Here is a 27,463-nt window from a genome sequence, read left to right as displayed (position 1 = left end):
TATTGACTATAAGAGGATATTACTCTCTTGATCATTGACAGTAATATCCTAATATTTATCCAACACATTTAAAAGCATATAGCAACAATCAGCATAATTAGGGACTCCAAATTATAAGCATAAAATACAAATGACATCAGATGCAATGCAAACAAGATTTTATTAACTAGACTAAATGCTTAAACTAGTTGAACAAACATGCACATTGTTTAGCTTAGACATGAAATTATGGTAGTATTTGAAATCCAGCAGATCCTCAGTGACGAGGAAGGTGATACTTAGTGCATCAAAAGAAAGATAAAACTTGATACTTGCGTGACCTGCCTGTTTGAAAAAGCTTGTCCTGCAATTTGTTGAGGCTGCAGTTGATCTCTGCTGAAGTTGTATTGATGAGCGAGAACAGGTTTGATGCAGAGGGTCTTTGATAAATGAAAAGGGGTCTGTCAAGGGGGTCTCCCTCAGAACATGAGCAAGCCAATAAAAAGTTTGGAGAAAGTTGACTCTTTGTTTTACAGCTTAGTGCTTTGGATATGGTAAAAATTTGAAAATTGGATGTTAAATGTGAAATGATTCATTTGTAATGTTTGACGGCTGTTAAAGTTAGAGGTTGCTGCAATAGTGTCATCTAGTGGAGAATAGATAAAAACAACCAGAGAACAGGCGCAAAAATAAGTTGTCTAAATGTTATTGTTAAAACATAAAAGTTCAGTTGATGCAGTTTTTACAGCACATACTGTACACAAAATAGATTTTGTCGTTACGTTCTTTCATGAGCATGAAAAAAGACTACAAGAAGAACATTCCAGGATTATTCTCCTTATAGTGGACTTCAACTTCAAAGTTGAAGGTCAAAATTACAGTTTCAGTGCAGCTTCAAAGGGCTTTAAACAATACCAGATGAGGAATAAGGGTCTTATCTAGCGAAACGATCGTCCATTTTTGAAAAAAAAAATGTAAATGTATATTTATATAAACAAATGATCGTCTTCTAAGTGCTTCCACCAAATAGCATAAGCTTTTTGAAGAATAAGAAAATGCGGTTTTGGCGGAAGTACTTGGAAGGCGATAGTAGGCTATGTGTCTATCAATTATCAAACGATCAACATCATATTAACGTCTTGTTATTTCCAACCATATTGCACATAAAAACTTTCAGGGGATATACATTTCTTTGTAACAGTGATGTATAAAGACTACAGATAGATACATTTCTGCAGTCTTGCTCGTTACTCATGTTTCTACAAGACTTTTTTCCTGTTTTCATCCCTTCAGATGTCTCACCCAATCAAACCAATATCAGACTAGATGCAAAATAACAATACTAAATTACATTCAATCATTTATTACAGAACAGAGAGAAATACAAAATGACAGAACAGTTGTGCATGTTGTAAAAAAATACAAAATTATCAGTGATTAAATTCCGTTCTGTTTCTCACACGAGAACCTATTGCTTCACAAGGCTTAAAATAGCTGTATAGTGCAAGTTACATTTATTCATTTAGCTATAGCACATAGGTCTTATTGTATAGTTATAGTATAGTGTCTTATAAGTTACTTTTAGACACAAAACTGATCTTGTCCAAACACAAGGCTGCCGTCTGCTCAACACAGCATTTTCATACAAAAGCATGATTGCAAGTGATGTGTGAGGAATCAAAACAAAAAGCTTTTGTATTAACAGGTATAGTCTGCTTTAGAGCTTATACTGTAGATTAAAATATAAAGTTAATCAAGACATGATAATGGAACTTTCAATTCAGTTCACTGGAGGAATAATAGAGCATTTTAACTTGATGCGAGTAAGCAAATCCAAAAGAGCCCTCCCTCTATTTTTATGTGCATATGTAAAATCAAAATAGACCTCATTAATTAGTTCCACTGATGAAGATATATTAATATTTCTTTTCACAGATAAACTTCTTCTTTATTTTACAAGAAGCATCAAACCAAGATTGAAAATTGCCATAATGATCTCCCAGACTAGCACAGTTCTCTCCAGACGGATCCTCTACTCTCCAGTTATCAGGTTGTCTCGGCTCCTCGTTGAACCAGAACCTTTAACACACAAACAAGCAAATCCAAGTAAAAAACACATTTTCCCTTGCACTAATTTTAGCTGTATTTTTAGTCATTTTTGAATGATCGTGTTTATGACTCACTTTTTGTTGGTTCTCAGTTGTCATAAGTTCACAATTATGTCATTATTTACATTACAAGTATTTTGATAAAACAGATCACACATGCAGAGTTCTTACTGTTCTCCAGTTTCAGTGAGAGTTTGGTTATTCACCCAAACCCAGCGTCCCTCAGTGTCCAGATCAGTGAGACCAATCCAGTGCGTAATTTTAATTTTGGAGACCAGAAAGTCCTAAAGAAGAAAATGACAGCTTCAAACAAATAGTAAAATTAAGGCCCATTCACACCAATAATTATAACAAAAGATAGCTAAATTGTCAACACAAGTGGACGATATCGTTCTGTTCATGGATTCTTAATTGGCTGTCAATGTTTTTAACATTCATCAGCTGGAAAAACAAAAGTCATTGTGAAAGTGATTCCAACTACATTATTCCTCTGTGCTGTTATGGACTCTTTTTTTCTTTTACTTGTATAACGATTTTTAAAATTATAGGCTATATCGTTGTCAGTCACTATAGTAATTGTCTTTGGTGTAAACAGTCTTAAAGGGATAGTTCACCCAAAAATGAAATCATTTACATTTCTGTCATCATTTACTCACCCTCAAGTTGTTTAAAATATGTATGAGTTTCTTTCATCAACAGAACACAAAAGAAGATATTTTGAAAAATGTTTGTAACCAAAGGTTTGGAACAACTTGAGGTGAGTAAATGATGACAGAATTTTCATTATGGGTGAACTATAACTATAACCCTTTAAGTGTGCTGGGTATATGTAAAGGTGTGTTATGAAAGGATGTAGTCATAATTAATTTTATTAACTTGCATTAACTTCACTCAATACTGTGCTCGGCCAGCTACAGAGAAACTGGTAGCCAGGCAACAGACAAATGACCAATCCTGAGTGGCGATGTCACGCATTCTACCAGCATGGTTTGACATGGTTAGCCAACCATCATGCTGAGAATGGGCTATATGCACGGAGCGTTCTTTAGAACTTCCGCAATAATATAAGCCAGCTTAAGAACTTCCGGTGAGAGTCATTTGCTGGTGTGTTGAGCATCAGTAGTATAATACTTAGTTTATAATCAGAATACAGTCACTTAAATAGTCAGGCATAGCATTAAAGGTGCTATGAATGAATGAATGAATGAATGAATGAATGAGGCATTTATATAGCGCTTTCCTATGTACTACTGTACACCCAAAGCGCTTTACAATCATATCAGGGGTCTCTTCTCATCCACCACCAGTGTGCAGCATCCACTTGGATGATGCAACAGCAGCCACAGTACAACGGTGCCAGTGCACTCACCACACACCAGCTGTAGGTGGAGAGGAGAGAGAGTGAAAGAGCCAATTCAATGGATGGGGATTATTAGGAGGCCATGATTGGTATGGGCCTATGGAGGGAATTTGGCCAGGACACCGGGGTACACCCCTACTCTTTACGAGAAGTGCCATGGGATTTTTAATGACCACAGAGAGTCAGGACCTCAGTTTAACGTCACATCCGAAGGACGGATGTACAATTTTTGCAGTAAAATATCCAAAAACCACTAGGTTATATGTTATATATTTTGTTCACTTGAGTACTTACAATATCCCAAATGTTTCCAACTATTTGTAAATCGTGAGAAAATTGCAATTTTAACCAAGGCTCTGGGACGTGTGAGGAGTCGCCTGTCAATTGCGTCATATCAGCGTTACCCTCGGTTTCTGGTTTTATTTTGTAGAAACCATGAAGCGAAAAGACGCTTTAATATATTATATGTTTTGATAGACAAGGGAACAACTGTTTTGATATATTTATAGACAGAAACCTATTTATTGTTATAAATCTATTTATTGTTATATAGCTCTACATGTTTAGTATTATTGTTTAAATCTAATTTTCTTGAATTTTTGCGAGTACCATGCTTTACCATGCCTCAGAGAAAAAACACTATTTTGTGTAGTAGCTAACATAGCATAATCAGATGCAGCTTTATTTTTAGTAACAGTAATACAGAATTTTTTCCATCATACAATACGTTTTAAAATTAATTGCATGCCATTTATCAACACAAGACATCCAGCATTTAATATGATATTCTAAAATCGATCTATCTTACTGCAGTGTGTCTTAAACAAGTGTCTCACAGCAGCCGCCGAGCGAACACTCAGAGTAACGTTATAACATCATTTTCAACACACTCAAATGTATCTAATATGATAAGCAGAGCTGTGTTACCTCTGTAACAGTTCCTCAGCCACCAGTTCCCCACCCACAGGTATATGCCCCCCCCCCCCTCCCCCTCCTGCTCCCCCTCCTGGTTTTCACACTTTTATGTGGAAAGAAAGCTTCAAATTTAATATTTATTGTGCACTTTAGTTAGATTCATTGAATAAAATGTGTGTTTTTACAAGTGTGCTGAAATCATTGATCTTGCACTGCACTGACTGACAGCTGCTGTGGTTACAAAGGGAAAGTGCTGTTCTCGCTTTCTGTGTCATACATTCACAAGAAAATTATTGTTTTTCTTAAGATTTTTTGACTTCACATTGACATACTTCACATTGACAAAATGTATTTTTAAACCTAGTTATTTTGCATTTTATTTGTTTAATATTTAGTCAAAAACAAAGTGAAAAACGACTTTATTGCAATCAACAAAACTGGTTTATTGGCAAAATGTGATAACTGCATGAAAATATGAATACAACATTAAAAAGTCAACCATTGATGGTTTTGCGTCAATGTACAGTGAGTACAGAATGAACAGCTAACAGTTCACCGGAAATGCCCGAGTTGGCTTAACGACAACCAGGAAGTAACTGTGCATACAGCCTATGCGAGAACGGTTTGTAGTCATGCCATGCTGAACCAAACTCAAGTGGAAATATAACCATTTCTTGCTGTTCTTAAATGTTCGTCAACAATCAAAATTCGGCTCTTGATCGGTCGGCTCTTGACATTCCGAGGTCTGATATTTCCTGTTAATGACTGTAGTCAATAGCAACGCTGTATCAGGGTTAATATAATTAGCTGAAACTAAAACGAAACCCTAAAATGAGTAAAAAAAAAAAAAAAAAGTTAACTGAAATACAATAAAATATTAAAAACTTATTTTATTTCAAGGCAACATTTCTCATTTTCATTTAGCTTAACTTGATGTAGCCTACTAAAAGTAAAGTGAAATGAAAATCTTTTTTTTTTTTTTTAAAAGTCAAAATATTTATAAAACTATATGACATTAATATAACACTGCGCTGTATAACTGACAACTTATTGAAAATGAAATCAGAATACTTCGATCATTATTAACAGTACTGCAATATTGTTACAGTGTTTGTCTTGTTGCCAGAACAATTGTTTCATACACTGATAAATTATAAGATAACAAACAGATAAGATTTTAAAAGAGTTTCAACTCAAATCAGTAGTTCATGTCCACATAATTATTTATTTGTGGTGAAAAGCCGCTTCTTCAAAACGCTTACGCTGTATGTCCTATGCCTTCCTTATCCATGGGTTTCATGTGACGTCACTGTATGTTATCGCCGCCATATTTGTGTCCGGTCACAGCTGCGCGCCCTGTTTAAGTCTATGGTGACAGCAGCTACAACTACCAGAGGAAGGCCAACAAAACGCTCTCAGAAGGTTCACAACAAGTTTACAATATATCTGGGATATGTTGTGTTATTAGCCGTTTTAACAGTCGTCAGAGAAACCCCGAACTACAATTTTATTCAATCCCAAAGGAGTTAGATCGGCGGAATTGTTGGCTTCAATCAGAAGGGACCACACCACTGGCAGCCAAACAGCAATGCACAACATTAATAACTGCTGGGACTGTCATTTACATAACATTATAACGAGAACACTATTGTAATAAAGCGTTGTGAATCCTCTATGTTGTTGTTTCAACGTGTTGTTGTGGGAAGAGCGCGTCTACTGGAGTTAAACATTGATTACACAACTTGTTCAAACTTCACTTGTGCATTAGCGTCATTATCCGATTAATCTAATAAAGGATGTGTTTCGTTGAGGTAAATAACCTGCAGAGCTGATGATAGATAGCTTCAGCGCGAGCGCTCAAAAAGTAAGGCAAAACATTAATATGATTGGGACTGTCTTCTTATACATGATATTTTAATCGTATACACTTGTAATATAACGTTGTGAATTCTTTGGGCTTATTTGCTGTGTTTCGGAGTTTTTGACTACATTACTTCAAGTTCATCTGTGCGTGACTTTGTGCAAATACTAGTTATAATATTTTTATTTTGTATAAATATCTGAATTATCTTATATAGGATGTGTTCCGTTGAGTAAACCTTCAGTTTATGGGTTTTTATTCTCTTCAGCTTCAGCGTGCGCAGCTCAAAAAAAGCAATGTTTACTACTGTAATATTAAAGGTGCCTTAGAACTTTTTTTAAAAAGATGTAATATAAGTCTAAGGTGTCCCCTGAATGTGTCTGTGAAGTTTCAGCTCAAAATACCCCATATATTTTTTTTAAATTCATTTTTTTAACTGCCTATTTTGAGGCATAATTAGAAATGAGCCGATTCAGGGTGTGTGGCCCTTTAAATCTGGTGCTCCACGCCCCAAGAGCTCACGCTTGCCTTAAACAACATAAAAAAAGTTCAAACAGCTAATAGAACCCTCAAAATGGATCTTTACAAAGTGTTCGTCATGCAGCATGTCTAATCACGTAAGTACAGTGTTTATTTTGATGTTTACATTGATTCTGAATGAGTTTGAGGCTATGCTCCGTGGCTAACGGCTAATGCTACACTATTGGAGAGATTTATAAAGAATGAAGTTGTGTTTATGAATTATACAGACTGCAAGTGTTTAAAAATGAAAATAGCGACGGCTCTTGTCTCCGTGAATACAGTAATAACGATGGTAACTTTAACCACATTTAACAGTACATTAACAACATGCTAACAAAACATTTAGAAAGACAATTTACAAATATCACTAAAAATATCATGTTATCATGGATCATGTCAGTAATTATTGCTCCATCTGCCATTTTTCACTGTTGTCCTTGCATGCTTACAGTCTGATGATTCAGCTGTGCACATCCAGACGTTCTGCCCTTGTCTAATGCCTTTCATAATGTTGGGAACATGGGCTGGCATATGCAAATATTGGGGGCGTACATATTAATGATCCCGACTGTTACGTAACAGTCGGTGTTATGTTGAGATTCGCCTGTTCTTCGGAGGTCTTTTAAACAAATGAGATTTATATAAGAAGGAGGAAACAATGGAGTTTGAGACTCAATGTATGTCATTTCCATGTATATATATATATATATACAGGTGCTGGTCATATAATTAGAATATCGTGAAAAAGTTCATTTTTTTTGTAAATTATTTTTAAAAATGAAACTTTCATATATATTCTAGATTCCCTACATGTAAAGTAAAACATTTCAAAATTTTTTTTTTTTTTTTTTTTTTTTTTTTTTTTTTAATTTTGATGATTAGAGCGTACAGCTCATGAAAGTCCAAAATCCAGTATCTCAAAATATTAGAATATTTCCTAAGATCAATCAAAAAATGGATTTTCAAAACAGAAATATGCTGGTCCCAGCAGCCATATCACCCTGTAGCCCAAGACTGGTTGCCCACTGAAGCTAAGCAGGGCTGAGCCTGGTTAGTACCTGGATGGGAGACCTCCTGGGAAAACCAGGTTGCTGCTGGAAGAGGTGTTAGTGAGGCCAGCAGGGGGTGCTCACCCTGTGGTCTGTGTGGGTCCTAATGCCCCAGTATAGTGATGGGGACACTATACTGTCAAAAAGCACCGTCCTTCGGATGAGACGTTAAACCGAGGTCCTGACTCTCTGTGGTCATTAAAAATCCCAGGATGTCCTTCGAAAAAGAGTAGGGGTGTAACCCCGGCATCCTGGCCAAATTTGCCCATTGGCCTCTGTCCATCATGGCCTTCTAATCATCCCCATACACTGATTGGCTTCATCACTCTGTCTCCTCTCCACCAGTAAGCTGGTGTGTGGTGGGCGTTCTGGCGCAATATGGCTGCCGTCGCATCATCCAAGTGGATGCTGCACATTGGTGGTGGTTGAGGAGATTCCCCCCTTCTATGTAAAGCGCTTTGAGTGCCGAGAAAAGCGCTATATAAATGTAAGGAATTATTATAATTAAATTATATTAGAAGTGGCTTGGTAGTCCTTTTCCTGAAGATGTCTGAGTGTGGTGACTCTTGATGCACTGACTCCGGCTTCATTTGGCTCATTGTGAAGCTTTCCCAAGTGTTTGAATCGACTTTACTTCATCCCTGTTGCTTGTGCACCTTTGCCTACCCAATTTCTTCCTTCTAGTCAACTTTGCATTTAATATGCTTTGATACATCACTCTGTAAACACCCCATTCAGTAATGACCATCTGTGACTTACTCTCTTTGTGGAGGGTGTCAATGATTGTCTCCTGGACCATTGCCAAGTCAGCAGTCTTCCCCATTAGTGTGGTTTCAAAGAACAAGAGATACCCGGAATTTATACTGTAGGGATGGTCATTTAACGAAACTCAAATGTAAATATTCTAATATTTTGAGATACTGGATTTTGGACTTTCATTAGCTGTATGCTCTAATCAACAAATTAAAAAAAAAAAAACTTTTGAAATGTTTTACTTTACATGTAGGGAATCTAGTATAAATGAAAGTTTAATTTTTTAAAATAATTTACAATTAAAAAAAATAAACTTATATTCTACACAATATTCTAATTATATGACCAGCACCTGTATGTGTGTATATATATATATATATATATATATATATATATATATATATATATATACATATATATATATATGAAACAAAAAACAAACAAATAAATCTTAAATTTCAATAGGAAAGAAACGGTGGCGCTAAACCCGAAGGAGGATTTATAACCTGTAATTAAAACCATTTCACATTTTTATTACACAAAAATCATCATATTACATTAACACCACCATATAAAATACTCAAGTACCTTCTAAAATTATGCTATGGATCACTTTGTTACGTCTCAGTCAACAGTAAAGGGCAGAAATGGATTGCAAGTTGCAACAGTCTATTCTGTATGGTTGTCCATGAATGCTGGCACTCGTAACTCAGTATAAACACGAAGCGATCCTAAAAGGATACATACTAGATTTATGGCACCGCATTTCATAGCAATTACAACTCGTCAATGAACTTGACTATACACTCACATTGAAACAGTCTTGTTAAATGGCAGAAGTGGATTGCAATTTGCAACAGTCTATTCTGCAAGATTGTCCATGGATCGTAACTCAGTATAAACACAAAGCGATCCTAAGAGAACACATACTAAATTTGACACCACATTTCATATCAATTACAACTCATCAATAAACTTGACCAGAGTTGCACGCACACAGCGTCTTCAAATCAACAGGTATTCAGCACACAACCAATCCTAAAAACACATTAGCAGGCATATTAAACATTTCTCATTAAAATCTACTAATAAGGACCCCGTTTACTCATACTGAATTGTTGAGAGCAGTAACCACGCACAAGCAGTTCTTCCAATGCGCCAGAGAACCCCACACACACTCATTCATCAAATGTTGTTTCACCGAAACCCGCAAGACTTTTAAAGTAACCTGCCCTATCACGTCACCTGCCCCTTAAAGGCATACTCATTTCGGTTACATCGATAATAACATTACTGATTGAGCTAACGTTACACGCGCTGAATGAACACCGTAAACTGAAGTGCTTTGCTAGGTTAATTAACTCAACAGAACACATCCTATGGTAATTATATTTATACAAGATAAACATAAAAATACAACTTATATTTAAATCATGCGCGCATGAACTTGAACTAGTAACGTAGTCAGAATAGCTCCTTTTGTATATGCGTTCTTCCTGTAACAACACGCCGAAACACAGCAACTAGAATTCACAATATTTTAATACAATAGTGTAGACAATTAAAATGTTATTAATATGACAGCCACAATCGTAGATAATGTTTTGTGTTGCTGTTTGAGCACTCGCGCTGAAGCTAAAGATGACCATCAATACAATGAAGCGCTGCTGTGTTAGTTGCCATCTCGGACACAACTATGGCGGCGGGCATAGAAGGAAGTGACGTCTTTGAAACCCATGGATTCTACTTACGGAAAAAAACGAAACTGGCGCTACATTCGTTCCGTAAGTAGAATAGGGAAGGCGTAGGACATACAGCGTTTTCAAGAATGCGGAAAGAGGAAGTACGTTCAAGGCGATATTTTGTGTTTATAAAGCATATACACATACAGTTGTATTTTTTTCGAAAATGACCGATCGTTTCACTAGATAAGACCCTTATTCCTCGTCTGGTATCGTTTAAAGCCCTTTGAAGCTGTAATTTTGACCTTCAACCATCTGGAGGCCATTGAAGTCCACTATATGGAGAATAATCCTGGAATGTTTTCATCAAAAACCTTAACGACATGAACATCTTGGATGACATGTGTCACGAATACGGCTCCCGCGGCTCTTCCTCCCGGTCGCCGGAGGGAGCCGTCACCTGAGTTTTGAGCTGCTCCCATCTGGACCACATTACCCATAGGCCCTCATTCCTGGGACTGATTGCACACACACACATGCACTGCATCACACTCACACTATTTAAGACGCACACACACATCCATACACCACAAAGTCTTGATTTGCCTTAGTGATTAATTCTGAGCGTTTTCTTGTGGACTGTTATTCTGTTACCGTTTGGACTGCCTTGCTTTCGTGAACCTCTGCCGCCAGCCTTGACCCTTGCCTGTTTCCTGGACTGTGTTTGCCTGCCGCCTGCCACGATCCCTGCCTGTAGTAAGACCCTGAATCCTTGCCGCCTGCCTCGAATTAAGCCTGTCCCTGTTTACGCTACTGTCTTGCCCCTGTTTGTACTGTGCTGTGTTTTCATAATAAAGATGCTGCAAATGGATCCTCACGCTGTTGACCCATCATTACAACATGGGGTGAGTAAATTATCAGGAAAAGTTTATTTAAAAGTGAACTAATCCTTTAAATGTTCTTGGAACGTTTGTAATGGATCAAAGCCGCTTGCTAGGAACTGTTTTTCTTTGCGCAAGCTTTACAAGTGAGATAATAATAATAAAAATAATTATTATAATAATTATAATATATCTGGGTTTATTGTGCAATAACAGACTCCCTGCATGGCTCTCTGAAATACATTAATCTGATTGGTCATTCGCAACATTCCTCTTTCTGATATTTCCTGATAATGGCTGTCGGCAATAGCAACGAAGTATAACAGACCGCTCTCTTAGGCCCAATCCCAATTCTATTTTATACCCCTTCCCCTTCCCCTTACCCCTACGCCTACCCCTTCCCCTTGCCCCTTGAAACAGAGTGTCAAGGGGTAGGGCTGAAAATATTCCCCTAAGAAATGGGACACCACTACTAGACCGTTACACGTCATCATAAGTCGTCGCTAGCTCCTACGTCATAGATGCGCCGATGTTTATCACACACTTCTTAAGGCCAATGGACTACTTGCACTGAGCCTCGTGACGCACATCCGGTTTGAAATATTACGGCTCAGTTGTTTCCGGTTATATATATTTTCAATGCGCCGTTATCACATAGATAACTAAACCCCTCTTAAAACGAGAGTCCTCGGGATGATTTTAAATTCCAGACATATTCAGAGACAAGAGAAGAGATTCTGATGATTACCGTGTACAGACCTTTCCAAACTCAACGGGACTTTAAGTTTTAATCCAACATAAGCTGTGATTCTTTCACCACAGGGTGTCAGCGCTCTACTAGTGATTGCGACGCTGCAGTGTGAGACGTGATAAATAAGATCAACATAATATTTTAGTCTCTATTCTGTGCCATTTTTTCTGACAACTATTTATGTAATTCACACATTTATGCCAAAAATCCTAATAGTCAAGGTAGTTGCGCTGTCATTGCGTTAAACTTTAAGATTAATTAATAACACCGTTAAAGCAGTTATCACATTCATTCAACTGTTTCAAACACTGGAATAAAAGAGCAGTTTTAACTTTTTTTTTTTTTTTTTGTCTTGCCATCGTGATAATGCGTTGTCACCCATCGTTACTACACTTACCATAGTAAAACACTTCCTGTGTTTATCAGTCAAATTCATTTAAATGTAAATTTAACAGGTATGAAATATGATGATTAAGAGAAAAACACTGCTAATTAGAAGACGAGCACTTGACGGCGGAAGGTTAGTGGGGAAATATATTTATTTATTATTCAGAATGCGCATTTGGAAGGGAAATATATTAACATTTCAGCAGGTTGAAGATAATTAATGTTAATGCAGAGAATATGATTAATTGTTTAAAAAACATTTCGCAGCCCTAAAATGTAGTAATAATCTGCGTTTTCACAAGAAGCTCTCTGTATATAAGTGCGCTGAACGCTGACCGGAAACGCTCGAGCCGTAATAAGTAGAAAGCGGAACTAGCTGTGCAAGTAGTCCATTCACACCGCACCGACAACACTCGTCTGTTGGAGTTTGTTGGATCGGTGTGATACCCCTGTTGGCGTCTGTTGGAGTCGGTTTTCACCCGACTGAACATGTTTAATCGGCGTTTGTCGGGTCGTGGAATGTCTGCGCGGTGTGAACAGTTTTCCAACAGACGGCAACAAACTCTGAAGTAATCTGACCTGTTCACGAACCGTTGCCATGACGATGAGGCAAGTCCCCTGCAAAGACAGCTGTTTGATCGCGCCCGCGCCTCACACACACAACAAAGCAGTGGAAACGTGACATCGCAGCTTGTTCATTATAAAAAATAAAATACTGTTAAAAAAAAATATACAAAAGGTACAGTAGTCCATAGTGCAATCCGTGCCATTGAGCAAGAGCAGCTGCTCCACTTCACCGAAAGAGAGAGGTAACGTTAACCATGAGAGCAACGCAGGTTTACCTTCAGTTTCGTTTTTAATAATTCGTTTTGGCTTGTTTAGCTACATGGTTGTATATGCTTATGGGTCTCGTTAATAAAAAGGGTCGCGCTAAAAAAATTGTTTGTTGGTGCGGTGTGAATTGGCCTTTAAAGATGCCATCGATAGCTGTAGTGATCTCTGCTGCTTGGGCGACAGCTATTTTTTTTTTGCATTTGTCTTCAGTTCTTCGCATAAGACAAAGGAGACGAGCCTGCGTGTTTCCTCAGGAGTCCGTGGTTGATACAGAACATACGATAGGCCTTTTTCACAAGAATCGGAAATCACGTGACGCAGGGTAAAGTTAGTTCCGCTATGCGTCTACGGCTATTACATTGATATGCTCTTTTCTCAAATATCGCTTCTTACCTTTTCTGTTTTGTCTGTTTTCCAAGTCGCTTTTGTATAATCTACAAAGAAATTATTTTCTACTGGTTTGTAGTTTGTACGGCCGCTCAGACCGTTGCTCGAATTTACCGGCAGGTGGATTTATATCACCAGCTGTCATACAGTAAAGGCTACGCAGCTACTCATTCAGCAATTTCCCCGATCGTATTACGTACGACGAACATTATTTATATAATTTATTAATTAAAAAAAAAAAAACAACTCCCAATATATACTTTAATGGGGGATATAAAATCGAGATACATAATATTGTCATGAGTTTAATATGTTTTAAAAATATATAGCATGTAATCTCATATGGCATCACATCCCACATTCAAGCATGTTATAACTAATTCTGATCGATTAAAATGATTAAACTAAGACATAATTAATTTCCAACACCACACTGTACAACCATCAGTCTTTGCATTAATGTTGCAACAGCACAACACTGCGCATAATACACACTTTAAGATGATGACGACAGGAAAATGAGTGAGAGACTGAAGTGTTTATATCCAGAAATATCAGGGTGCGAGCGGTCCTGTTTCATGAATCAGAGGATCTTGCGTGATAAGGGAACTTCCAGCTGATAATTTCCCCAGCATGTCGCTAAAAGCACTCTATACATCCCAATGTGCATAGCCTACTATCCACACTAAATAGCACTGAATATTACACATAGACTACTATTTAGGATGGATAGTATGCACTTTGAGACGCAGGCACTGTCTTTACAGCACATGGAGCACGATATGCACAGCCGCGCCAAACAGGCACGAATAATATAACTAGTTTAACCGCCATAAATTCACATGATTTATTAAATTTAGCTCTTAATGAGAGCTCTGTAGTCTCACCAATAATTCACCAAGAACGTTCAGACATTTTCATGACATTTAATTCGTAAAACGACTTTGATTTCCGAGCTGGTTCTGATCGAGGCTATCTATCACTGTAACCGGAAAAACTTTTACACTGCGTGGATCGTTCCGGAAGCCAAAAACCCGGAAGTGTGAAATTGGCCTATACTGATGAATAAGCACGCAAACTGAATGCACTTTTTGTTTATATCATGTAACGTACACGTATTTATGGACGTAACCACAACAAAACAATACATTAATCAGGCATGCGGCAAAAAGACAAGTTAGCTGCCACCGGATTTGAATTTATGTTGTCAAATCAACGCGGGTTTCAATAAAATATAAAAAAAATATGTTGTGGAACTATCATAAAGTAAAAAACATTAGCGAACTGTTTTCATAGCGATTTTAAGAAATCTTTTTTTGGAGAACATAACCGTATACATGAACACAAGATTAAAGGCAACATAAAACAAGTGATTATTTATTACGTAAAAAAAATACTTACATTTATGGGTCTCTCTGCTCGCTCGGTCGGCCATGTTGGAAATTTATCATACCCCTTCGTCTGAAGTGTGGTCCCGAAAAATCTTCGTTTGAAGGGCTACCTGGCCCTTCCCCCTACCCCTTCCCCTCCAACCAAATGAGAATTGGGACACCCCTACCCCTTCACGTGAACGCGCGAAACAAAGGGGAAGGGGTAAGGGGTAGAATTGGGATTGGGCCTTAGTCTCGACTCTCACACAGCCGTCTAGGGATAATGTACACTGAGCCGGTTCTTTTCACAAAATAAACTCCCTCAGGGTGATACAAGACTTATTCTTCATCACCCTGTTATTTAAGATATTATCTCATTACCTTTAGATATTATTAGGCCCCATGAGGAGGTGAGCAGATCCTGACTAAGTCACTGATATGGCTGAATTTTTCATCTCATACTTTTAAAGGTGCCCTTGATTCAAAAATTGAATTTACCTCGGCATAGTTAAATAACAAGAGTTCATGGAAAAGACATACAGTGAGTCTCAAACTCCATTGTTTCCTCCTTCTTATATAAATCTCATTTGTTTAAAAGACTTCCGGAAAACACTCGTATTTCAACATAACACCGACTGTTACGTAACAGTCGGGGGCTCCACCCCAATATTTGCATATGCCAGTGTTCAAATGCATTACACAAGGACAGCCAGTAACGTCTGGATCTGCACAGATGAATCATCAGACTAGGTAAGCAAGAACAACAGCGAAAAATGGCAGATGGAGCAATAATAACTGACATGATCCATGATATCATGATATTTTTAGTTATATTTGTAAATTGGCTTTCTAAATGTTTCGTTAGCATGTTGCTAATGTAGGCTACTGTTGGTTAAAGTTACACCGTTTATTACTGTATTAACGGAGACAAGAGTGTTGCTATTTTCATTTTTAAACACTTGCAGTCTGTATAATTCATAAACACAACTTCATTCTTTATAAATCTCTCCAACAGTGTAGCATTAGTCGTTAGCCACGGAACACAGCCTCAAACTCACTCAAAATAAAACGTTGACATCCAAATATATACTTTACTCACATAATTCGAAGCATGCATGCAGCATGCATGACGAACATCTTGTAAAGATCCATTTGAGGGTTATATTAGTTGTGTGAACTTTGTAAATGCGCTGTAATATAGTCAACAACTCATGTGGCAGGGAACACGCTCGCTCTTAAAGGGGCGGCGTCAGTGAAAATCAGTGCATTGTTAATGATGCCCCAAAATAGGCAGTTTAAAAAATTAATAAAAAAAAAAAACTATGGGGTATTTTGAGCTGAAACTTCACAGACACATTCAGGAGACACCTTAGACTTATATTACATCTTTTAAAAACATGTTCAAGGGGACCTTTAAATGTACAGTATTTATCAAAAGTATGCTATTTTACTACTATTCAGTAAAACATTTTATTGAGGAAAAAATAACCTAGTGCATCTTGAGAACTAAAACAAATATTCAAACCGCCAAAATCACATGTGATTAAAACTTTTTCATAATGCTACTACATCTACTATCAATTATTTAATAATTGATCTGACTTGCCTGTTCTGATCGGCTGGTTATGGTGACCAGATCGGCTCCTTTAGAAACACAGACATCTCGACTGATCGACCAGTTCAGTTCATCAGAGCTGAATAAATACAGCTTTCCACGACAAGCTATCCAGCCATCCACAGAGAGATGACAAGACTGAGCTGTGAGTAATGAATAAAGTGTGAATAAACCTTCCATTATTTAGATCATGAAGTTGATCAAACTGGATCCATGAGCAAAAACATTCACACTTTGTGTCACATTAAGCATGTAAACTGACACTCACCATCATTAAAGGACAGCCATTCTCTGAGTGTGTTGTATCTGGCTGTAAGATCATTAAACTCTTTCTTCAGGGCTGATGGAAAGACAATTAAAACATAAAAGAGAAACAAGAAGCCATTTAGAAATATGAACTCTTCTTATGAGTTCTTTTAGCTCTTTCATTTTAGCTTCAAGAAAATAAAAGCAAGCATTAATTTTCAGTTCTGTGAATGAAACATCACAAACATGTACTTTGGCATTTACTAAATATGGTTTTCTCACCTGTGCTGTTGATCTCTTGAGCTGCCAGTTGCTTTGAAACCATGATGTGCTGCTCATTCAGTGATTCGATATCAGCAAGTTTATTATTATCTGATTAAGACAAAACAATAGCAGCAGCAGCAGGGTCATGAAAGGCAGGCAAGATCAGTTACAGTTCATGATGCAAATAGATGTATAAACAGACAATTCAATATGCGATTTAGTACAGTTAATTATATTTAAGTAATGAACACATTCCGGACTTCACATTAACTTTTTTGGTCACTAGCCATTGTGGCTTGTGGTTTTCCAAAGTTACTAACCATCCATTATACTGTTACACATGCGTTTCCTTCTCAACTTCATTTAAAACATAACAGACTGTGTTTACATGAATACTCGACAAGACCGGCATTTTGACATTACTTTGTGTGTATTTGTCTGTTTAAGCACAATAAGCAGTGAAAAAGTACTCAATTTAGGACTGAGACAGAGACGGCATTATGTGTGCACACGTTGGGTGTGAGCACAAAATCTGCAGGAATGAGTAAAGTTATGTGCAATATGCTCAGTCCCACCCTGAAAGCCATGTAACTCCAACAATATTCATCTGGAGCAAATGAAGCAAGGGAGTGAGGGTTGTCCTGACCTCAACCCGATAGAATACTTTTGGGATAAATTAGAGTGGAGGCTGCGAGCCAGGCCTTCTCCAACATCACTGCCTGACCTCACAAATGCACTTCTTGAAGAATGGTCAGAAATTCCCATAAACACACTCCTAAACCTTGTTGAAAGTGTTCCCAGAAGAGTTGAAGCTGTTATAGCTGCAAAAGGGTGGGTCAACTCTATATGAAACCCTACAGATTAAGAATGGGATGTCATTAAAGTTTGTGCATGTAAAGGTGTCCCAAAACTTTTGGCAATATAGTGTATATTATAATATTCAAGCTGCCAAATTGGCTAGTAGAAGAGACTGTGTTACACATTGCTGAAATCCACCCGCATTTGGCGGGTGTTAATGTCAAGCATTGAACATATTTAATAAAGTATCAGTTATACTCACAAAGTGTCCAAAAAGCGCAGAGACCTCCGAGAGCAAAAACAAGAGAGAAACCCAGAACAATCAGAAGAACTTTAGTCCTCTTTGGGGAAATGACTTCTGTCTCTCGTTCTTGAATTTGAATGGAGCTCACTGGGGTCAGAAATTATGTGTTAAAGTGATCTAAACTAATAACTTCTGAATCCCTGACTTTTCTTTATGGAGTCAGTGATGTTTTCCTGATACATCACTGCCTATAGCTATTCTTGAATTTCACAAATTAAAAATGTAACAATTTCTTAGTCATACCATGTTCTTCAGCTTCCCCAGGTGAAAAAAAAGTTATAATAATTTCAATAATGTACTTGTACTATGTACATTTGTAATGTTACTTGTACATGTAATGTACTAAGTGCTCTATTTTTGCACACTAATTTTGTACTTAATATACTAAAAATTCTTCTTTAGTACTTCTTAAGAACATCTAAGTGTACTCAACTGTGCTATTTTGAGACACAATGAAAATTAACTAAAATGTGCTTTTAATATACTATCTCTGTATTTAAAAAATATATTTAGTTACCACTTGTAGTACACTATGGGTTCAAATTTACTATAAGTAGTATCTAAATATATTTTTTTAAATACAGAGATAGTATATTAAAAGCACATTTAAGTTCATATTTCATGGTTCTCAAAATAGCACAGTTGAGTACACTAGATGTTCTTAAGATGATCTTAAGAAAGTACTAAAGAAGAATTTTTAGTATATGAAGTACAAAATTAGTGCACAAAAATAGAGCACTTCAAGTACATTATAAAAATGTACTTTTTTTTTCACCTGGGTCTACAAAATGTCATTTGAATTTTGGACATTTAAAACCAATACAAACAAAATGGGGATTCTCGTCACATGATAAACAGTATGCTGTAACAATTGATAAGAAACACCAGATTCACATTTAATTTAAAGGGGCCATGACATGAGAAATTTACCTTGATCTTTCGACATATATGAGGTCTTTGTACCATTAGAAGTTTCATAGCTTCTAGCTTTCAAGCAGGATTTTGAATCAAGTTTCAAAAATGGTTTACACGGCAAATTCATTTGCACATGATTGCCTTCAGAGCAAGATATTGACGAATAGTTTTACATCATCGCACAATATGCCCCGCCCACTGGCATGCTTTGATGCGTCTATATATTGAACAGCTCATTTGTGTCTCTGTACAGACTTCAGAAGGATCCCAGCATAAGAAAGAAGTGAATGGTTTATTTTTAATGTCGTCAAGGATCCCGTCGGAGTTGTATGTTTGTTCGGAGCATTTTGTTTTGTAAACATGGCACATTGTATTTGGAGAGTTCATAAAGAAACTATTGTTGAAAGATGAAGCAGTCAACTGTATTGGATCTGACAGCAGCTACATCACAAACCGTAAGTAAATGATTTCATAATGCTTTGTCTGTAAATGATGGTTTTATATGGATAATGATTTCAAAACACCCTGCACTCTGCAATAGCGAGTGGGCGTTGAAACATGGGGCGTTCCCATGAAATTATGTTAGCCAATCATAAAAGTGTTAGTTTACTGATGAGCCTTAACAGAGTAGTGCCTTAAAAACAAGATCATTTCAGAACATTATATGTGGACCTCAAGGAACATATTAAAAAATATTAATGACATATTAATAAAAAAAAATCCATGTCATGACCCCTTTCATTTAACAAATGCATGAAACATTTTACACAAAGTTCTTTCTGCTGTGATAATCTTGCTATATGATCTCGATGTCTGTTTTCTTCTCAGAAAGTGTTCAATACTTTACCTCTCTGAACTCTCTAAACAGTAATGAGCAGAATATAAATTCTAAAACATGACAATAATATCTCACCTTTGTACCGAGAGCATTTGGCACCTGAAGCTGGCGTGTAATCATTACTTTCATTGACTGAATCCATTTCATGAATCCAATAGAAGACGTGCCCTTCTGGTTGAACTTTTGCTATAAACAAGAAAGCCATAGATGTACAAGTACAGTAATAAGAGTGATTTTTGTACAGAAAGGAAATACAAAAGGCTTTTAATAAACATTTAACAGAGCATAATGACATTCAGCTTGAAAACACCCATGTCCTTTTACATTTAAACAAACACTTAAGTATGTAAAATAGGCTATGCATCAGTAAATACACAGTGTAATGTGCAGTACATACCGACATTGAGGCTGTTTCACTGTTTAAAGTTGTTGAGTATATGTGCATCTGTGGTTGTATATATTCACATGCAGTTACAAAACCAAAATGATCAAAAAAAAAAAAAAAAAAAAATATATATATATATATATATATATATATAAAAATATATATATATATATATATATATATATATATATATAAAATTTAGAGTTTTAAAAATAGTTTGTTCATTAAAAATATTATAGGTTATAGTTGGAATGTTCCAGCAAAGTAAAGTTCCATCATCAGTAAAGGGGAATGAAAAGGAATGGAATAAAACTTTCCTAAACCTTTTACACTATTCTTTATTTTTAAGAAATGCAAATCTATTTTGGGAAATATAACTTTTTTTTTCTTCTTTTTCTTTTTCTTTTCTTTTTTTTTTTTTTTTACAGTGTAGGTTCAACAATTTGTTATCATAGCAATTAGCTGTGGATTTATGAAAATAAATCTGGTCAGCTTATTGTTATTCACTCTCTTATTATTTCCTTCCTGATGGTGTCATTATGTCAACTGGAAGCAGTGAACAGATCATGTTTGTTTTCATGTGGTTTCATTAAACCACAAATGAGGGACAGGCAGGAATGGACTGCATGGGTAAGTTGTCAGCTTCACTGATTAATAACACAAGGAATGTATAACATAACATTCAGAAGAATTGTAGGAAGTGGGAAGGAATAAAACAAGTGGAAATCTTTAGTAACATTGAAACGTGATGTCCAGATATAATTGAGTGCATTTAAACTTTAAATCAAACAAAATGACTATGAAAAATATGCTCTTTATGAAAACCAGACAACTCAAGAAAATCACGTTCAAAACTGAAACTGAAATAGTATTTATCTGGTTTTGACAGCAAGGAGCCTATACAGACATGTGCAATTTGGCCATATTATATAATAAAAAGCTGTATAAACTACTTGATGTTTTTCTTTCTTTTTTTGAGCTGTTACTGTTCTTAATGCCAAATTCACAATTCTTTGAGGCTTTGGAAGGACATTAAGGACATGCTATAAATTTACTATAATTTGGATTGAGCTGGAGTAACTGATTTGGGGAATTATTAACAGAGTCTCCAACATCTGGCCAGCACTCGTCTGGTGAATGTTTAGTGAGAATGTCTATTGACTATAAGAGGATATTACTCTCTTGATCATTGACAGTAATATCCTAATATTTATCCAACACATTTAAAAGCATATAGCAACAATCAGCATAATTAGGGACTCCAGTTTATGAGCATAAAATACAAACATCAGATGCAATGCAAACAAGATTTTATTAACTAGACTAAATGCTTAAACTAGTTGAACAAACATGCACATTGTTTAGCTTAGACATGAAATTATGGTAGTATTTGAAATCCAGCAGATCTTCAGATTGACGGAACAATCAGTTTTTTAGTTAACGCACCTCAGTGACAAGAGGAAGGTGATACTTAGTGCATCAAAAGAAAGATTAAACTTGATACTTGCATGACCTGCCTGTTTGAAAAAGCTTGTCCTGCAATTTGTTGAGGCTGCAGTTGATCTCTGCTGAAGTTGTATTGATGAGCGAGAACAGGTTTGATGCAGAAGGTCTTTGATAAATGAAAAGGGCTCTGTCAAGGACTTCTTCTAGTCGAGGATCATCATCATCATCATCGTATTCATGTCAGAACATCTAACTCTCCCAGACTCTCCTCCCTACTTTAACTAGTTATCTTTTAAAGCATGAAGAGGATGCCACTCCCTCAGAACATGAGCGAGTTTGGAGAAATTTGACTCTCTTTGTTTTACAGCTTGGTGCTTCAGATCTGGAGATTCTGATGATCCCTACCTAAAATTGTGCCGATATGTCAAATTGTTTAAAAGATCTTGTTTTTTAAAAGATCTAATTTTTGTCATGTAATTTGGAATAACCAACTACAATTTATAAGTATATGAACTGTGGTCTGTGGTGTGACTTTTCCAATTATTCTAGAAATATTACATGTGGTTCTAGAAATATTTATAAGGTCATATTAATTAGGAAACAACCTAGAATATTTGTATTTAAAAAAAAAAAAAAAAAAAAAACACTCATCGATTGATCAATGCCTTAAACCAGTGTTTCCCAAACCTGTCCTGGAGAGCCCTGCACATTTTTTATGTCTCCCTATTTTTGACACCCATTTCAGGTCTTGCAGTCTCTACTAATGAGCGCTTGAGTTGAATCAGGTGTGATAAATGAGGGAAACATACAAAACATGCAGGGCTGGGGGTCCTCCAGGACAGGTTTTAGGAAACACTGCCTTAATCTAATCTTCCTGTTGTAGTGTGTCAGTCTCTGTATCTCTTGCTTACTGAGCCGAATGTCCTTCCGCTTTGCTTACGCTGTTGTCTTCTTCTAGCACTCTTCCTCCTCTTCACCTTAATCTTCACAACAGGCTACTCCACTGGTAGTGTACATACTGTAGGAATTCATTTCAAATCTTCTTAACTCTTTCCCCGCCAAGAATTTTCTGTCATTTATAACACAAGGCTTCCTCGCATTGATGAAAGTTTCCGGCAATCCATGTTTTCACTGTTATACGGTGGGGGGCGCTATTACGCATCTTCCGAAAGAGTACAGAATCTCTGGATCAAAACACAGGTGAAGAAACAGCAGAATTAAGCATTGCTTACGCGATCATCAAACATTAAACAGCATATAAGTCAAAACTGCCTAACGTTACAGAATGAAATGTCGACCTAGGATCAGTTACAGGACTGTGAAGCTTTGGGTGTGTTGATGGAACCAATCCACTCCATCTGTTTTGATCGTCATTCCAAATCCCATCCGGGCATAGTCTTTTGACAAAAAAAAATCTCAGCTTTTTGTTCAAAATGTTGCTTTAAATAAAACTTAAAAACATTCAAATGTTGATTAAAAAAAGAATGAATAAAGCCTAAAAATAAATAATAATAATAATTAATAACTATGACCATTTTCCATGATTTGAAACCATTTATTTGTTCAGTTAAATAGTCAAAGAATTAACAGGGTCGGAGTTGGTAAATGTTTAATCTTGCTGGACGTTTTGCTCATCATCAGCATCTGCGCCTAGAGGCTGACTTACATCTGCTTTTAAAAATTCAAAACAATCACTTTTTAACAGAGTGATTTCTTTATTATTTTCACTCTTCAGAAAGTTCTGTAATTCCTCCAGGGGCCGTGCACTGATAGTTTTGCCTCATTTTTTGCTCTCATCTTTGTTTTCATCCCAGTGAGCTTGAGACACCCATTTTCCCCTCTCACTCTTATAGCAGCAGAACACTGTCCACATGTGTGAGGGAACATTTACTTTGTTATTTAGTTTGTGTGGGGGTGTTTGTCTTGGCACAGCTGCTGTCAGCACATAGGCCAAGATATTCCCAGGGTTTTTTTTTTTTTTTTATCACGGCAGTGAGAATTCATGATGCTTCGAACTTTTTGCTCCATGTGACTCCAGCTAAAACCGTTTATGTATTGCGGCACAGCATTGTGTGAATGTAGATTTGGCAGTGAGATGCATAGCTTCTGGGAAATAAGAGACCACGATTCAGATCTTTAGACTTACTGTAGTCTTTGTTGCAAGCCTAATTGACAGAATTGACTAACTGATCCTCTGTCTTCATTTAACCATCTACAGGTGCAAGCTACTGAACAGAAAGAAATGGCTAGTCAATTAAAAGTTCAAAGAACTTGAGGAAATGAATAAAAAGGTACACTATTATGTGTAGAAAAGTCAAATCAGATAAATAAATAAAGAAATAAAGTAAATTTAATGCATATAAGGTTTCTCTCAAATATAACAATAAACTCAAAACATTAAGAAACTGTAACAAACCACCATTAGAAACGTCATCTGTGTCTCAATCATCCATTTATGTTTCTTTGTGGCACTCTCAGGCTCAGACTGAGAAAACAGGGATCCTGTTTGTTGTGTTGAAGTTATACCAAATAAAATTTATACAAGTTTGCACTTGAAAGGAGAACTGATGCTCATCTATTTACTATTATAGCCTATTTTTTTTATTATGAATCATAAAGACAGATGCATGTTTGCTATTGTTATTTGAAAATTTGTAATCATGTGTTGCTGTTGTAGAAGTTGTGCCAAATCTTTGCTGTTTGAGAAACATATACATTTTTTGTAACCTAATATTAATATATTATATGTATGATTTTATTTTTCGAGCATGAACTGTGAGTGTTTCAGGTGCTGCTACAGTGGTGTACATGTCTGGACTTTGACTAGGCCTAATTTTCTAGGGCAGGGATGGACAACTCCGGTCCTGGAGGGCCAGTGTCCAGCAGAGTTTAGCTCCAACCCTAATCAAACACACCTGAACCAGCTAATCAAGGTCTTTAGGATTAGTACACAGCAAAAACTGCAGTGTTAAATTTCCTCTTGTGGGAGTACATGTGAGACCATACTCAAGAGTGTTAAAGTGTTAAAATAAGAGTGTTAAAAGAACACTGAAAAGTGTTAAAGTTAATAAGATAATTAAGTGATTAATTGAGTAATGATTGAGCATTATTGAAGACACCTGATGATAACAAGCAGAATCACCAAAGGAGAAAATCACAATTTTAAGCCACCAGTTTAGTTGGGCTCTTGTCCCTTAACTTTTTAAAATAATTTTTTGTTTGGGTTGTTTTATCTGAGTTATGACATCCAGACAAACAAATGGAAAAAATGATCAGGTGTTGGTTATGTTTTCACATAATCATTGCTTGATCTGAATCACTGAACTCATCTAGAGCCCAATCTCTGAGTTAGATTCACGTTATTGATTACAGCAGAACTGTGATTCTACAGCACAAGATCAGCTTTATCAATATAATCTGAAGGATTTCACATACAGTTGTTTGAGCAAAGAAAAAAAAAATCTTTCTATTAGGCACACACAGACATCAAGAATCAGTCTGTGAATCTCAACAGTGGTGACCATCAAAAAGCATGTTGCAGTGCATTCTGGGAGCCACCAATCAAAATTCATCCATGGCTCCCATCATGCATAGCTGCATGAATAAATTATGAGCTTAATTGTTTTAGTAATTTCCTTTATTCTCATATTTTATTTTGTTCTGTTTATGTGACTTTTTAGTAGCTTGTTTTCTAATGTTCAGAGTTGATCTGTTGATCAGAATATGTTGCTTGTCACCGTCATTGAGATTCACAGGCTGATTCTTGATGTCTGTGTGTGCCTAAGAGAAAGGATTTTGTTTTTTTTGTTGCTCAGAACAACTGTTTGTGAAATCATTCAGATTATATTGATAAAGCTGATCTTGTGCTGAATAATAACAGTTCTGCTGTAATCAATAATGTAAATCTAACTCAGAGATTGGGCTCTAAATGAGTTCAGATATTAAGACCAAGTAATGATTATGTGAAAACATAACCAACACCACCTGATCATTTTTTCCATTTGTTTGTCTGGATGTTATAACTCAGATAAACAGCCCAAACAAAATATTATTTTATAAAGTCAAGGGACAAGAGCCCAACTAAAGCAAACCCTCATCTCCACGATGGTGGCTTAAAATTGTGATTTTCTCCTTTGGTGATTCTGCTTGTTATCATCAGGTGTCTTCAATAATGCTCAATCATTACTCAATTAATCACTTAATTATCTTATTAACTTTAACACTTTTCAGTGTTCTTTTAACACTCTTGAGTATGGTCTCACATGTACTCCCAGGAGAGTTAATTTAACACTGCAGTTTTTGCTGTGTACTAATCCTAAAGACCTTGATTAGCTGGTTCAGGTGTGTTTGATTAGGGTTGGAGCTAAACTCTGCTGGACACTGGCCCTCCAGGACCGGAGTTGTCCATCCCTGTTCTAGGGGATAAAGCACAGCACAGTATGCTAGTTTCACCGCTAGAGGTCGCTTATTCAAAATAATAACAAAGCGTAGCTTGATGACTCCGTAAATGAACGTTTAATTCACTGTTACTTTCTGTTTCTTTGAAAATTTTTGTGAAATTTAGCAGTTTCCAAGTAAAAACTGTTTCTACACCAAATTATTTTCAGTTTAGTCACACAACTGTCAGACCTGACAAGAAGCTCTTGCCAACATGAAGTCCGTCTTGATGTAGGCTACTGATTTCTCCTTTGAATCTAAAGGATACTTTACTTCACTTAACTTTTTGAGCTGTTACAATTGATAATTTTATTTTATGCCATTTTATGTTTTAATAAATGGAATGGTAAAATGTTGTGTTCTTTATTACTAAGGTTAAGACCTAAATGAAGAAGTTAGAAGTGAGGTAGTTCCAATAGTGACCTCCTGTGGAGAAGAGAACAGGAGCAAAAATTAGTTCATTGAATAATGTCTCAATATGGGGCAAATGTTTAGATCCCGCTAACATATCTTTATAGGAGCTCAATTCAAAACATTGTAGATCATTTCTGTACTTCTGTACTAAAATGTTTATCAGCAAGTATAGTCTTTCTGTTGATGCTGGCTGATCAGCAAACATTTTTTAGGCTTTAACAGAGTTTTAAAGATCTGCAGAAGATGCTTTCAGACCACCAAAGATTGAGTCCTGCCTAATATTTTCTTTTGTGTTTCAGACATTATAATGTTGTGACAGTCATTTAACTAGATAACAGGTTTTGGGATGCTGTTCTAATGGGCTTTTATGCTTTATCAATGTCTTTCTGCTGTGTTGAAATAAAGCATGAAATGGAAGTTGCGATTGTCTTTTCTTCCCTATTGTGATGCATATCTGAGTGAAACGGCTTCTCAAATGAGAGGAAATGTAGAGAGTGAGTTGATTTTGTCTGTGAGGTATTGATTGTACTGTTGGATGCTTGTGTTTTGCTATTGGTCATTCTGATGCGAGTGACAGGTTGTCCCGCCCTCGTCATCAGAGAAGAGAAGAGATGTCACTGCAAGAGTTGTTTTATTATAGACTACGAGAGGACATAAATTTGACAAAATAATGATGTGCACAGATAAATTATTTATAATAAATATGCATATATCTGCACTTCGGACTCAAACCTGAACATCCGGGTATCTTTAGAATACACATTTTGACATAATACAATTTGGAACACCAATTCTAATTTCGAATACTAGTTAGGACGGATTGAATGTGAATTGGGACAGCATTTTTTTCTGAAGAAAGACAAACATAAACAGTGAGGAAAGTCAAAAATAATAAATGTCATGGGTGATTAGCCTACTGAGTAATTTGCTATTTAAGAGGGGGCGCTATTTTCACTTAAGAT

At 36.4% G+C, this 27,463-nt stretch overlaps 1 protein-coding gene and 1 pseudogene across 1 annotated transcript; one reads left to right on the top strand and one right to left on the bottom strand.

Annotated features, from left to right (window-relative positions):
• Nucleotides 1-1,389: 1,389 nt before the first annotated feature.
• LOC137002175 (CD209 antigen-like protein E) lies at nucleotides 1,390-19,999 on the bottom strand. The gene is made up of 7 exons (XM_067361681.1): nucleotides 19,895-19,999; nucleotides 18,025-18,153; nucleotides 16,983-17,072; nucleotides 16,723-16,794; nucleotides 16,446-16,597; nucleotides 2,259-2,371; nucleotides 1,390-2,058 (listed from the first exon to the last, which is right to left on the bottom strand). The coding sequence occupies exons 1-7, from the start codon at nucleotides 19,959-19,961 to the stop codon at nucleotides 1,896-1,898; spliced, it is 786 nt and encodes a 261-aa protein (XP_067217782.1). The 5' UTR covers nucleotides 19,962-19,999; the 3' UTR covers nucleotides 1,390-1,895.
• LOC137002268 (5S ribosomal RNA) lies at nucleotides 7,729-7,845 on the top strand (annotated as a pseudogene).
• Nucleotides 20,000-27,463: the final 7,464 nt, after the last annotated feature.

Source organism: Chanodichthys erythropterus, chromosome 15 (assembly GCF_024489055.1).
Source record: "Chanodichthys erythropterus isolate Z2021 chromosome 15, ASM2448905v1, whole genome shotgun sequence".
Classification (NCBI taxonomy): domain Eukaryota; kingdom Metazoa; phylum Chordata; class Actinopteri; order Cypriniformes; family Xenocyprididae; genus Chanodichthys; species Chanodichthys erythropterus.
Note: the sequence above shows the minus strand (reverse complement) of the source record. Positions and strands in the feature narration are given on the sequence as shown.

Excerpts from the sequence above, each read along its gene's own strand:
- LOC137002175 (XM_067361681.1), bottom strand. The coding sequence starts at position 19,961 with ATGGATTCAGTCAATGAAAGTAATGATTACACGCCAGCTTCAGGTGCC. Across the intron at positions 16,598-16,722 it reads ATGGCTGTCCTTTAATGATG|CTCAGTCTTGTCATCTCTCT; the intron begins GTGAGTGTCAGT and ends CATTACTCACAG. Across the intron at positions 2,059-2,258 it reads CTCACTGAAACTGGAGAACA|GTTCTGGTTCAACGAGGAGC; the intron begins GTAAGAACTCTG and ends TGTGTGTTAAAG.